General features: G+C 40.4%; 2 protein-coding genes across 2 annotated transcripts; both read right to left on the bottom strand.

Annotated features, from left to right (window-relative positions):
- Window positions 1–409: 409 nt before the first annotated feature.
- LOC145459583 (uncharacterized) lies at window positions 410–5,170 on the bottom strand. Its single transcript, XM_080338176.1, has 3 exons — window positions 4,849–5,170; window positions 2,980–3,116; window positions 410–1,969 (listed from the first exon to the last, which is right to left on the bottom strand). The coding sequence occupies exons 1-3, from the start codon at window positions 5,024–5,026 to the stop codon at window positions 1,619–1,621; spliced, it is 666 nt and encodes a 221-aa protein (XP_080194302.1). The 5' UTR covers window positions 5,027–5,170; the 3' UTR covers window positions 410–1,618.
- Window positions 5,171–6,925: 1,755 nt separating this feature from the next.
- On the bottom strand, window positions 6,926–12,941 carry LOC145459788 (latrophilin-like protein 1). The gene is made up of 4 exons (XM_080338335.1): window positions 11,945–12,941; window positions 11,752–11,878; window positions 7,463–7,633; window positions 6,926–7,096 (listed from the first exon to the last, which is right to left on the bottom strand). The coding sequence occupies exons 1-4, from the start codon at window positions 12,115–12,117 to the stop codon at window positions 7,007–7,009; spliced, it is 561 nt and encodes a 186-aa protein (XP_080194461.1). The 5' UTR covers window positions 12,118–12,941; the 3' UTR covers window positions 6,926–7,006.
- Window positions 12,942–13,357: the final 416 nt, after the last annotated feature.

Below are 13,357 nucleotides of genomic sequence, written 5' to 3'. Positions count from 1 at the left end.
AATAATAGCAAAACGGACGACCGCCACCGCGTCACTTAACATATTGAGCCCTGTTTCACGCGCTCCAAACCATCTGCACTTCGAAATACTCAAGGTGGCGAAGGATGAGCCGTAAGGAAAATATGAAGCACGCAATTTACTCACAAAATATTTGTAGCCGCCATACGGCCCTAAGGTGTCGCTGTCGCTCCTTCACAATCCCGCAAAGCAAGGAAGTGGACTCAGTATCATTGTTACAACACAGCGGTAACTAGGTCTGGCGTATCATGGCGCAATTCACTGTTTAGTGCACGTGCGTTAGTGGTAGGATCGTTTTAGCATTAGTTCAGTTATTAGAATAGGAATAGTTAGGTTATTGCATTACTAGAATAGCGTTGGTCATGTCAATTCATTCATTGTCTCACTGTTTTGATATCTCGTTACTGTCAAAGTAAATCTATAAATATAGTTAACTAAAAAACCCGGAAGACACATTGTCAAGTAAGATGCTTTGTATTTGATTAGCTTAGGATGTATTTGCCAATGCTTATTGTATTTCATTTTTAAAAGAAAACACGCACCAACAAAGCGAATCTTGTTCTCTGTGCTGAAAGGGAATATAAGCAGCCAGATACTTCAATCCACCCTGTGGCGCGATCTGCGGGCTGCGGCTACAATATTCAATTACTATACACAAATAATCCCTTAACCACAAAATTTACACAAAACATGCATTCCCAAATATCCGAAAAAATCCCGGATTAGGAGTACGGCTGGGCAAAGTCGAGTATGTCAGTTGCCGAATCAAGTGTTCGGGTATCACTAAGTATAAGGTCATAAAATAATAATATATTTAGGACAATATTGTGAGTTACAAGTCAACAAAAACAGTGTAATATTCTCTGACCATGACTCTTTCATGGCACTTTATCGTGACAATGCCACTGGTTAAACAAGTGGTGTTTCTATTTACATCAGAGCGGGCATGGACCGGAGCCGGATTTTTTCATTTCTATCTGCAGCCGGTTCTGAGCCGGATCAGATCTTTTTCTGATAGGGCCGGAGTCGAATCGGAGAATAAACCACATGCTAAGTCCAAGTTGGCAAAATTAATTCAGATAATGGTTGGGCTTAATCTTTGAGTTTTTAATTTCCTGTTTGTATTGTTTCAATCGATACTAAAAAACAACCCATGAGTAGATAGTTATTATCGGAGTTCTTCAGCCCGGATTACGGTCATTTCTAGAATCCGGTCCAGGAGTCGGACAAGAGCTTTACAAAACTTGTGTGGGGTAAGACCAGATAATTTGCCGATCCGGTCCGACCTAATTCACGTGCGAAACCCAGTGCAAAATGTTTTGGAAGCTGAGTGGCGACAAACCCCGCTGTGAGAAGAAGTTATCTATATAATATTTCTCGTTGATGAAATAACTCTTAGTGTGAATGCCGTATATATTTCATACTGGAAAAATATTCCACTCTTCGTACTTTGTACTTGAATAATTACAATAATGATACACGACTATACGATTCGAGCTATTACTCGGTCTGTGGTGTCATGCACATCATAAGGGGTCTGTACCTCGTACTCAATGACGTGCTCTCCCTATAATTGTCTCTTGGAAAGCTTATTGGGATACTACAGTTTCGTGCACGATATCGCGTCACTCGTGCAATCATTTGATAACTTAATATCATGCGATAGGTCTGCATCGTTATGATCGTGATCATTTATATCGATGGGTGCTGCATGCTTGAAATCGTAGTCATTGCTGTATCCATCTGAGCAATTGGCTGCGTCTTGCAATGTGGCATGTGGATGTGATAGTTGCTTAGTTTCGGGTTGATTACAATCTTTGCTTCCCATCGGTACGTGAAGAGACTTGTGTGACCATTGTTCCTGCATACTGCGGCTGCGGCGTACGGGCATGGTTGCGTTTCTTCTTGGCCTCGGATATTTTGTATTTTGACATTGCTGTTGTGGAGAAACCTAAAAAAGATAACAGTGTTACAGAGGACTTCATTTATTCGCTATCAAGAAAAGGACGTAGTTTTTGTCCTCGATGTTTTTGTGGATATGTGAGTCCATGATGTGCATGATGCGCATATGCCGCTGGACAAAAAGGTGCAGATATAGCCTTGCACGGCTTTCTCAGTCTTGCCGCGCTCGGCATCCACGGATAGCATGGAGGAGAAAAAAAGCGGGGGTGCTGACTATATGACCTTACGGCCGTATCGCATCTCCGTTGTTAAAAGCATCTCGATGGTGCAGACGAAACCGAATACCCCCAATCTCTCTAATATGTGCAATAATCATTAGGGTAAGTATTTGTTGCGGGCAAATCCGTGGAAAGTTGCATTCATTTTTCACAAAAGTTGCATTTATGGACAATTTCCTATGAATTATTAGGGTATGAGATGCTCGAATCGATCCGTATCCAAGGCACTGTAGCAAAACTCAGTCGTAGTGACTTCAACAAAATCAATACCCTGCAGAAATTGACCCAGTGAAAATATAATTTTCGTCGGTCTAGCCCAGATGTACGTCAAATCAGAAAGGACGACAAATTTAAACGACAGTGACATAACCAAGCGATGTATTTACATATAGTGCCAAATATTTCCAATAAAAAGTTGGTTGCATGAAAAACCAAAAAAACTTGAAAAATCTACATAATTTCTGAGTATCTAGGAAGCTGCCGGAAGCTGTAAAAAGAGTTGAAAAAGTTGCAAAAACTTGTCCTAATAATCACCAATAAACAACTTTGAATGATGTCATTGGCAATTGGCTGAAAAATGGCTGCATTTTGATAAGCCACCCGCATGAAACATGGAGATGCAGTTGCTAGGACTTGAAAATGTTGATATCAGTCACGCTACAGCTCCATGTACGCCAAAAGTACAGATCTCGATATGGATATCACTGAATTAATATGTTAGAAGTAAAAATATATCACTAGGTGGCAGCACTGTAGAAACGTAATATGTGTACTGATTTACCGCGAGTGAAGACATTCTCTTATCCAATGAGGAGAGGAATCCGGATTTTACGGAATCATCTACAGTGACAGCCAACACCTGGCTGGCCTCCTGTGATAGACGATGAGTAATTGAAATACCGGTCGCGGCTCGTAGGGCTGAAGACAATGATTGCAATAAAGTTCTTCATGATGCACATAAACACTAGAGGTCGACCGATTATCGACATGGCCGATTATCGAGGCCGATATTTGGAGCTTTCCTGATTATCGATATCGGTCTATGAAGGCCGAATGATATTTTATATTTAAAAAAATTTCGGAAATTCAATGCTCCGTGTTCTCAATATCAAGAAATCGACGACGCAAAGGGCGAAATATGACAGATTTACCCTTGCAGGACGAGTTTAACCGGGTGAGCATGCAGAGAAACTATGCTGCCTGCATTCAATCTACCTTTTCTGGACTGATCTGCAATTCTGTGTCGTGTTTTGGTTTTTGTGTTATCCCAAATCTTAACGAATGTGCACAATTAGGCAATAATTCTTTTCAATTTCAGACTTCTGGTTTGTTGTTCAGCTTTCTGTGGCACTAACAAGTGTCATCTAGTCTAATATATAATATTTTGGTGAAATTGTTCTCTGCTCCTACCATATCAATATCGGCCTATGATATCGGTTATCGGCCTTGTGAGTGTGTCGATATATCGGCATCGGTATCGGCCTGTCAAAATCAATATCGGTCGACCTCTAATAAACACCCACCACTGTGAGGGCACGACAGTCGTAATATATATATATATATATGTCAGATTATCAGTTCTGGTACAAAGTCATGACTGTGACACCCCGGCGTCGAAAAGTATGGTAAGCAGATCATCGGGTAAGTCTGGTAGACTAAACATGTCACATCCAAATAGGATTGTTCGCCAGATTTTGACGCTTTGATAGCTTGTTTGCCAAGCACATCTTATGATGCCACAATATTACCCACAAATCAACATCTTTTTGTTCAGTGAGATGCTTGATCATTATCATTTGTTCACTTATTGTACAGGGTTGTGATGACCCGAGTCATTTTCTCAAAATACGGAAATGACTTGACTCGACTTGGACTCGAGTCATTGCACATGACTTGAACCTAGTCACATGGCTCGAAACTCAGACGGCCAAGACCGATATTTCAATATAATTTCGAAGAATAGTGAAGTAACCACACTATTTGGATTTTGTGCATTGGTACTATAGTACTTGAAAATGCAACAAGTCAGTGCTAAAAGTGAGGAATATTAGTATATTTCAAATGAGAACCATCCAATATCACCAAACAGTGTAATAAAAACATGGTTTAACAAGACTTCATCTGGAAACTCAGCAGTCAGCACAATGACTTGGACTCAGACTCGACCCTCTACTCGTTGACTTGGACTCGGACTTGACTCGGTGCTGAATTGAAAATGACTCGAGTGAAAAGTATAAAAGTGAGATTGACCTGTGAATCGGAGCCTTGCGACTTGGTTACAGCCCTGTTATTATACGGATTGTTGGACTGAGCTTTAGGAATACCGTTATTCGCAAACAATGAAATGGGTAACATTGGAATGATTGGCAGATTGAGTCTTTCACTTCCAGAAGGTGTCGCAATGGCTCAGAATCACTTCGCTAAACTGTCATCAACAAGCTACCTCATTTTATTGCTAATATTCCAAGTTTTTTGCCAATATAGTAAAGTAGGGCCTACAACGTGTCTAGATTAATAAAAATCATTTGTGATAGGCAGCCACAACAAAATTGGGTAAAAGTGGAACAGTGATATTATAATGATTTCCATTCGAACATCGATTGACCCAGAATAACGATATTATTAAGACACCCGAGCATGCGGTTCCTACCTCCAAGACTAATAGGGATGGTTGAATTTCCACATACTCCAGGAGTATAAGTCCATCTTCCAGGAAAGCCTTCTCTAGGTGATAAAATTTCTACACTTGAACATGCACCGCCGATTTGGCGTGAAATTTTCGGTATAAGCGTTTCATTACCCAATAAATCTCTCATGAACGCTTTCATGGAACAGTCTTACCAAATTTCAAGATCGAAGCACCTCAAACATGGGCGCCAACTTACGAGGTTACAAGGTGCCGCAGCCATCTCGTCACTATATGAAGTGTAAATTAAATTACGCGTGCCCAACCGAATTATTGAGCTGGTTTCGTGATGTATTCTCTAATCTGAAGCGAAATTCGACATTGCATTTGTGTATGCCTGCGAATCGGATTCCATTCCTGCGCATATTCATTTCTCTAACAACGCTTTACCAACATTAATATGGGAAATGTAGCACTACACATTAAATACCGATATTAACAGAAAACAATTGTTGCGAGACGAGCAACTCAATACGATGCCGCAATCAGGAACGGTTGGTGCTGTATGCAAGAGATGAGATACTAATCATTAGATGCACGCTTTCTTGTTTGCAATCGTCTATATTCCTTACGTGGTTTGCTTGAAACCCTCGTATTCCTGAATTATCGCACAATGTCACTTGTCAGTATTCCATTCTATATGAAGACGGCGTAATGTACACGGCATGGAATTTCGATGTCAAATATTGATGTATCACGAGACGGCACAATTCTGAATTTATTCTATCCGCTTGAACGAGCGGCCTTCTATATTCCAATAAACTTGATTTCTGGTCAGACTCGTATCGAGAGCAATGATTATTATCGAATTACACTGTTAGGCATTTGGTAGACAGGGGATTTGTATTGATAAGATCATGACATGCGCCCGGTATCGGAATTACTCCTAGCCCATAATCGTTGCGTTAAACAGAAATTGTACGCGATATATTTTTGCCCATGATCTTTTTGCGGCATATTTACACACCGATGTACTCCACAAATGCTGTGCGAACGTAAATCGGGAAATGCAGCTCTGCCGCCAAAATCACTGTTTTAATCTGCAAATAATTGCCGCGATTCGAGCTGCATAACGCGAAGTCATAAATCCATAGTGTTGGCCGTAAGGGACAATTACTTACTGGTTTCGCGCTTTCGCATTTGTAATCATCATACTTGTCTGCTTGAAATATCATATTCCAGAGTTGTCGCGCATCGCGAACTTGCCAGTGAGTAGTGTATCTCGTTACTCACAAGGACTGGTAACCAATGTTCCCTGTAATTTTTGACGAGTTTGTGCGCACTCACCAACTCACTGGAAAACAGTGCGTAACGACTAAAAAAAGGCCATCACTTCGGATTTTTAGTGCGCAACTTAGATTTTCTGTGCGCAGAGACCGTGTCAGCACTGCGCATTTGCGCACGTGCGCAGCTTCGAGGGGACATTGCTTAGGGTTACCATACGTCCTCTTTTAAGAGGATTTGTCCTCTTTTTTGACTTTTTTGAAAGTGTCCTCCGAGGACGCCCTTTTGTCCTCTTTTTTGAGATTTTGTCCTCTTTTTTGAAGATTTAGGTCAGATTAAGAGCAAAAAGCGAGTGATATGCCGTAAATTAGCACAGAACTGACGCTCCGGCGGGTATTTCGGAGTGAAAAGAGGGAAGAAAAACGGTATTTTGAGCTCTGAGCGGAAAAGATGACCTTTTTTTTATTTCAACCGATCACAAAGTGGGACAAATTCACCGGTTTTGCAAGTCTCAAATTTTTGAAAAAGTGTCCTCTTTTTAGATTTCCAAAATACGGTAAGCCTAACATTGCTGGTAACGCATTTCTACTTTTGAGTGATCGTAGGCTACCGTTTCAAGGTTCCGTTTAATAACTCGACTGTATGGCTTGATGTTAATGTGTGCAGGGCCGGTATTAAAGCATCTCATGAGTGGTTTAACGCTCAGCGGCATATAGTAAAGTGCCTTGCAGTGTGACTATGACGTTACAGATATGGAATCATGATGACGTCACAATACTCCGCCACCTCGTCCAAATATAAAAGTTGGTGCTGACCACATTTAGTATTATTAATTGCAACGGCATGTTGGCATGTCAACGAATCCACTATAGATAAATCAAAATGGTTCAAAAACCACTCACTTAACGTCCGCATCAGTCTTTGGCATATCAGAAGTTGAGATGACGCCTTTCAATATCACATTCGAGTCATTTTCCAAAACTTTATTCTGATACAAAAGAGAAAAGTCGAATAGTTCAGTAAGTTAGATACATTGAACGATTTGGTTGTGATGGAAAGGACAAACGATGCGGCATATATGAGCATTTTATTTGAATGCTGTCTAAGAAGGTATTTTAGCCTTTTATGATTGTTGCTAATCTGCATTAGCATTCAAAGGTAGAATTTCCGTGAGACACCTGTGAAATGGCGCAATCGACGATTTACCTGATGTATTAGGTGAGATTCGGCTATTACTGTATCAACCCAATTCGCTTGTTTCTATAAATATGGAATCCAGTATTCAAATAAGAATTGACTGAACACTGCAAACACCCATAAAGTATTGGGCCATAGGTAGGCGTGATAGACTTACTGTAACAGTCAGTGGGAAGACGCTTTGAACCGTTCGTTCAGTTGCCACGAATTTCTCTTTGCATCGGCGACGAATGTATGACGGGAACAATGGATTGCGCATAATGAACGACCGCAGTTCCTGCATTACCTTCTCAGTCCGGAAACAATGAAAGATGGAAAAGAAAACACCCTAAAAGTCGGTAAAATTATATGTTGTAAGAGGCTAAATCGGCATAGTGGGAACATTGGATATATATGCCTATGCACGCAAAGCAATTGCGAAAAGCTATAATAACGTTCCAAGAAAGCACACGTGATCGAAGTTGTGCGTTTTGTTACTCAAGTAAACGTACCATATAAAAATCCAAACTTTTATCATATATTAAGTTATATAGCCAAGGGGTCATTGAATTATTAGGAAAAAAAGGTACCAGCGCAGATCTAGGCCGAGGGTCACCCATTGCTGGTAAGTGGATGCAATCATCCGAGGAAATATCAGACAGATATTTGATGCAAACCGCAGGATATGGTAAGTAAAATAGACTTTACATTTACTATCAACTATCATTCCAATGCCCCATTCAGCTTATCCAGTGCCACTTAAAACTCTTATACGCTCGATAATTTGCATCAAGATGAAGATCTTAGGGATAGCAGGCACAATAATGAAGATTAGGAATCCCGATTTACAACTTAAGTGAATGGCAAATGCCTATTGCAGTGGTCGGGAACCTATGGCTCGCGAGCCATATATGGCTCTTTTGGGTACAAGCTATAGCTCTTTGCCAAATATTTATTTTTGTTTTGAATTGATCAATATTGCAATGACTTGTTGGTAAATTTTCATCACGTCCAAAATAATTATTCTCGTGACAGTATAAACAATAAACATGTCTTTGAGAGGTGAAGACAATGTCGTCTTCAGGTTAAGGGGCTCGGACGCCTTCTTTTCAAAATAATCAAATTTAAGTTACTGTCACGCCGGCGGCCAATATCACTCGCAAATTCTATGTACCCGACTCGAAATCTTGCATTGTGCGACACGTTGATTAATCAAAGAGCATAGCTTCTTTGAGGTACAGAACTTCAATATACAATTGAATAGTATATTCATATTGAAAAGAACCCGAATATTTTCGGCTGACACTCGTTGCTGACGATTACCCCAGACGAGTGTCAGCCGAAAATATTCGGGTTCATTTCAATAAGAATATACTAGTCAATTGTATATCAAAGGGCATAGCAGACACGGCGCCGCCCATTTCAGTGCGGAGTTTTCAAATACGCATTTTCTTCCTGATATACGACGCGAAATGAGCTGTTGTGAATGTTGCTATTACAAACTCGAATTACAAACAACGTCATAGTTATCCACGTTCTTGATCGGCAAGTATAGCTCTGTGTAGTACCGGCGATAAAATATAGGCGTGTAGCGCAACGTTATGTTGCCGCCGAATACTTTGAGAAGTCGATAAGTATTTATATTTTCGCAATCAGTGTGATCGTCACATTCGATTAATATCAGTTATAATGAATTCTAAGCTACTTATGAATTGCGTTATCAAGGGTGAGGCTTGGCCCGTCTGTTCTATACCTCTCGTTTCGACCTTTATTTCCGAACAATTAATACGAGAAAATATGGCGCACACGAGGAATCCCATGTAGTGAGTTCGAATTAGTGCTACCATGACGTCAGGAATTTTCAATTGTGACGTAACAGTTGATTGGCGTGTATGGCTCTTTGGGAGTTGAGATGGAAAAAATAGGTCCAATATGGCTCTTCGGACAAAAAAGGTTCCCGACCACTGGCCTATTGGTTGCTCAAAAAGTATACAGGATGGCATTCTCCAAAATGGCAACGTTTTTAGTGCAGTGACAATTGCAGGCTTAGTTAGCCTTCGTGATATAAACATTAAACTGTTGCAACATCACAAGCGCAAGCACGATTAGATCATATGTGTCAGATTTGAAATAATGTGTCTTGGTCATTCAATAAGGAATAAGGATGCCGATGTAACCCCGATACACATGTGCCACTTCCATATGTTTATGTCGGACAGCAGACATTCAAAAAGCTAAATTCACCAAATACTTTCACGGAAAACCTTAACATAGTCAGCGATGGACAAGGAGAAAGCATCCCCCAATATCTGAAGATGATGGGGCTAAGATGCCAGAGTAGATTGGAGCTTACATATGTAAGCTGACTATTGCTCGAGTATCAAACGAGATAACCCGCAGGATTATGAGTTATTCGCGTAAGTTTGGACCCCGAAACCAGCACTTTATTTGTCCGAGAGAAGGAATATCAGTTTAAATCAACCGAATAAACCAGTGCAAATGTTTTTTTTTTAAGTCTGTTGAGTTACTTCCTACTGCTTGTGGTTTTTTAAACGTTTTATACAATGAACACAAAATATTAAAAGTAGGGGGATATGTGGTACCGATGAGACAGTGGGACCAAAAATACTTTGAAATTCTTTGTGATAATCCCACGATTACAGTACGCGAATTTGTCTACAATGGCATGCTGGAAGAATCTTTTCTCCCATGCAAAAAACTTCGACCTGCGTGAGTTATGGGGTCTGTGACAGATGATTTATGTTTTGGGGGGTGCAAAACATTCTTCTATATCACTTTCCACATTACCAAACCAGCCATAATTTAGGGTTTGTATCAGAGTATATAACGTAACATTTTTATTCAATATCATCCTCGAGTGGACTAATTTCAATTATATACAATATAGGATGGGGGCCTGTGGTACCATAGCCAAATCAAGCCAAATAGTTGGACATGCTAATCACTTAACAACAGAGACATGCCTACATATATAGAGGCTGTATCATTGTTACATGTGGTGTTTTATCGCTATAACGAGGTATTTGAAAGTCAAAATGTCGATTTACGGGTAATATGTATGTGCCATTAATTTTGTAAGTTTAAGAGTAAATCGAAACGTTATTCTACGCCTACATTTGAGTGAATATAATCTATTTTATTCTTGAAGGTGGCGACGAAAGTTTCTTCATTGGCTTGCTGTGACTTAGATTATAGTACCAAACAAAACATGATGAAAGATTTGAGTTTTTGAGCGTATGTCTCATAGGTCCCAAGGTCGTGTGCCTTTGGACCCACCGGGTCTGGACCGATGGTGCGCTTGAGCAACAAATTTTAAACGTTCATAAATATTTTTTGAAAATACTGATATTCATGTAAATGTCCGAAATAGGTAGAGCTTGGATCAAAGTCTTGAGCCAGCAAACGATCCGCTATTATCGGCTGAAGATTTCAGGGCTAGAAATCATTTTCCAATTATTGATCCATCTGTACCACATCTCCCCCACTTTTATGTGGGTCATGAGACGGTGTGGTGGGTGCCTAGCGGAAGTCATTTTTTAATTTGGCGTCCAAAAGTTAGTCGAAATCAATTGTCTGATCAAAGTCAACAAAAATTGTGTTTACCTGTGTAAGTGATGCAAACTAATCAAAAAATACTCATCCCACCCTAAATCAGTGCTTCCCAAACTTTTTTAGACACTCCCCTTGATGATAGTGAAAAATATTGCGTCCCCTTATCTTCATATCAAAAAATATCAGAAGGAGAAACCAGAATGTTCGTAATAAAAACATGTAGTTTGTTGGCATGGAAGGTTATCACTGTTGCTAGACCTCTCAACTATCGAATCTGTACTGTAAACAGAGCAATATTTATGGGTTGGAAGCAACTCACGCCGCGCGCAAAAATCATTTCAGTTTAACATTTTTTTCGAAAATAACCGCATGCACTCATTCAGCAGCGAATCCGAATTCAGAGACATCATCTGATCGGAGCAAGGTCCGGTTCCAGTAACAATCTAGCATGGGAGTATGGATAGAACGACGCTACTATGAAACCCCCCCCCCCACCCCCACCCCCTCCATCCAGCTTGAGAACCACTGCCCTAAATAATCCAAATTGTAAATGTTGTTTTGGTATTTATGGTATTTCTACGATGTTGGACCTCCTTGGTCAATATACTTTATTACTTTTTTTATTTATACTTATTCTGATCCCTGATATTCCGATTTGTACCGCCTATTTCACTTTTGTTTTTGTCTTTGTGCTGGGTTTTTGAAAGACACCAGCTACACGGCTCAGTACACTTAGGTATTGAAAACGTAAGTATTTTTATTTCAAAAGCAGCCAAGTAGAGGGGGGGGTAGATTGGAAAAACATTCATATTCATATAGGTAAAACTTTACTTCGCCTTTCTTCGGCGAGTCACTATTCTGACAGAGTAGTGTTTAGGAAAAGACACAACTTACTTGCAACACATGGCAAATCGTGAATATGTAAGCCAAAACTGCAGTGCGTCGGTTCACAAAACATATTCCGATAATCCAAGTTACACCCAGAAGACTCAGCAAAGCGGCCGAGGTTTTTATCCACTTCCTAAAAACATTGTTCGCATTTACAGATCAGTACTGCTACTGTAGTACGTGCTATCAGCAGCCGTACTTTATGCCGTCTTGTCGGGAACCAACACGAGCAATATGCTTGTTGACCACAGTCATCGCGTGAATGAGGAAGAATGTATTCACGATTGTAACCAATATCACTGGTGCGGTAAAAGCCCATATTGTATTGTCTTGGGTATTCAACCAACAGCTGCAAGTGAAAGTGAGAATCATTAATTTTCGCCTCAACTATTGGTCAGTTGGCATTTAAACTTGATGCCGATATGTAGGTGATAATAATTGACTGATCTACGGTTTTTAACCGTCTTTCTTGTTCAATGGCAATGTACCAAATTGTAGGTTGAAAAATCACGTTTCACCTACCAGCTATGTGGTTCGTCATGTCCAAATATTGTCGCCGTTGGTTTACTGTAATGTGCGGTTCAGGCTCTACAGAATATAGTCGGTTTTAAAACTCAAGCATTGAAGAGGACAACTAAATACGCATGCAAAGTGCCACACAAAACACAGGTTTGCTTTAGAGCAGGGGCGGGCAACTTCTCAAGTCGGCGGGCCGGATTGTTGACTTGATACATTATTCGCCCATTTATCCACATATACAAGGAATAAATCGTATTTAATGATTGCATTTTAACAACAGCAATGTCATTTCAAAGCCAATTCCCGTCGATAATGACGAACACAATATGGATTTGAGAACATCATTGTCATACAGGCGCCGCCATGTCTGCTTCGCTCTGATCAATCAACACACGGTGCAAGATTTCAAGGCGTTCGATAAGCCCGGTACTCCAAATTTACCAAGATATCAATTCATTAGGATTGAGTAGGTGGCGAGATAGCGTAGTGGAATAATCCACAGCTGAAACACCAATTGGTTGTGGGTTCGGTCCGACCGAGGTAGACTCCAGAATTCCTACCTAAGTGTTGGAGGTTTACCTAGGCTCCTCCTCGCCATATCATCCGTGTAAGCGGTGTCTTATAAAAGCCAAGAAGTGTGCTGTGCTATAAGTCGGCGGTTTCAGAATCAAAAATAACAAACAACATTAGGATTGAGTAGATCGTGAATGCCGATAAAGAATTCCTCTCGCTTCGACGAACTTACGCGTAAGCTCCACTCAACGCACGCTGCGCACTTACCGCGGGCCGTATGTTGCCCGCCCCTGCTTTAAAGTAATGGATTGCTTTATGTCATCAATATTGATACCAATGTCACCTGAAGTATAAGATTTTACCAAGGTAAAACTTAGCCACTAGATGACCTACCGTTATGGTTTTACTTCCTAGCGACCAGATGTGGTCAAGTACTTAGCATTACTACTCAAGTAGCAATAGCTAATTCAAAGATATAACAAAAGTAATTGGAGTAGAAAACTGAATGCCCAAAACGTATTCAACTAAAATGTTTCAAAAGGTAGATTTGGTCGGGGCGTCACATGGATATTCAGAGTGG

Source organism: Botryllus schlosseri, unplaced genomic scaffold, assembly GCF_051294905.1.
Source record: "Botryllus schlosseri isolate E-star unplaced genomic scaffold, Bs_hap1 Bs17a, whole genome shotgun sequence".
In the NCBI taxonomy this organism is placed as follows: Eukaryota; Metazoa; Chordata; class Ascidiacea; order Stolidobranchia; family Styelidae; genus Botryllus; species Botryllus schlosseri.
The sequence above is the reverse complement of the archived record's forward strand: the minus strand, read 5'-3'. Positions and strand labels throughout refer to the sequence as shown.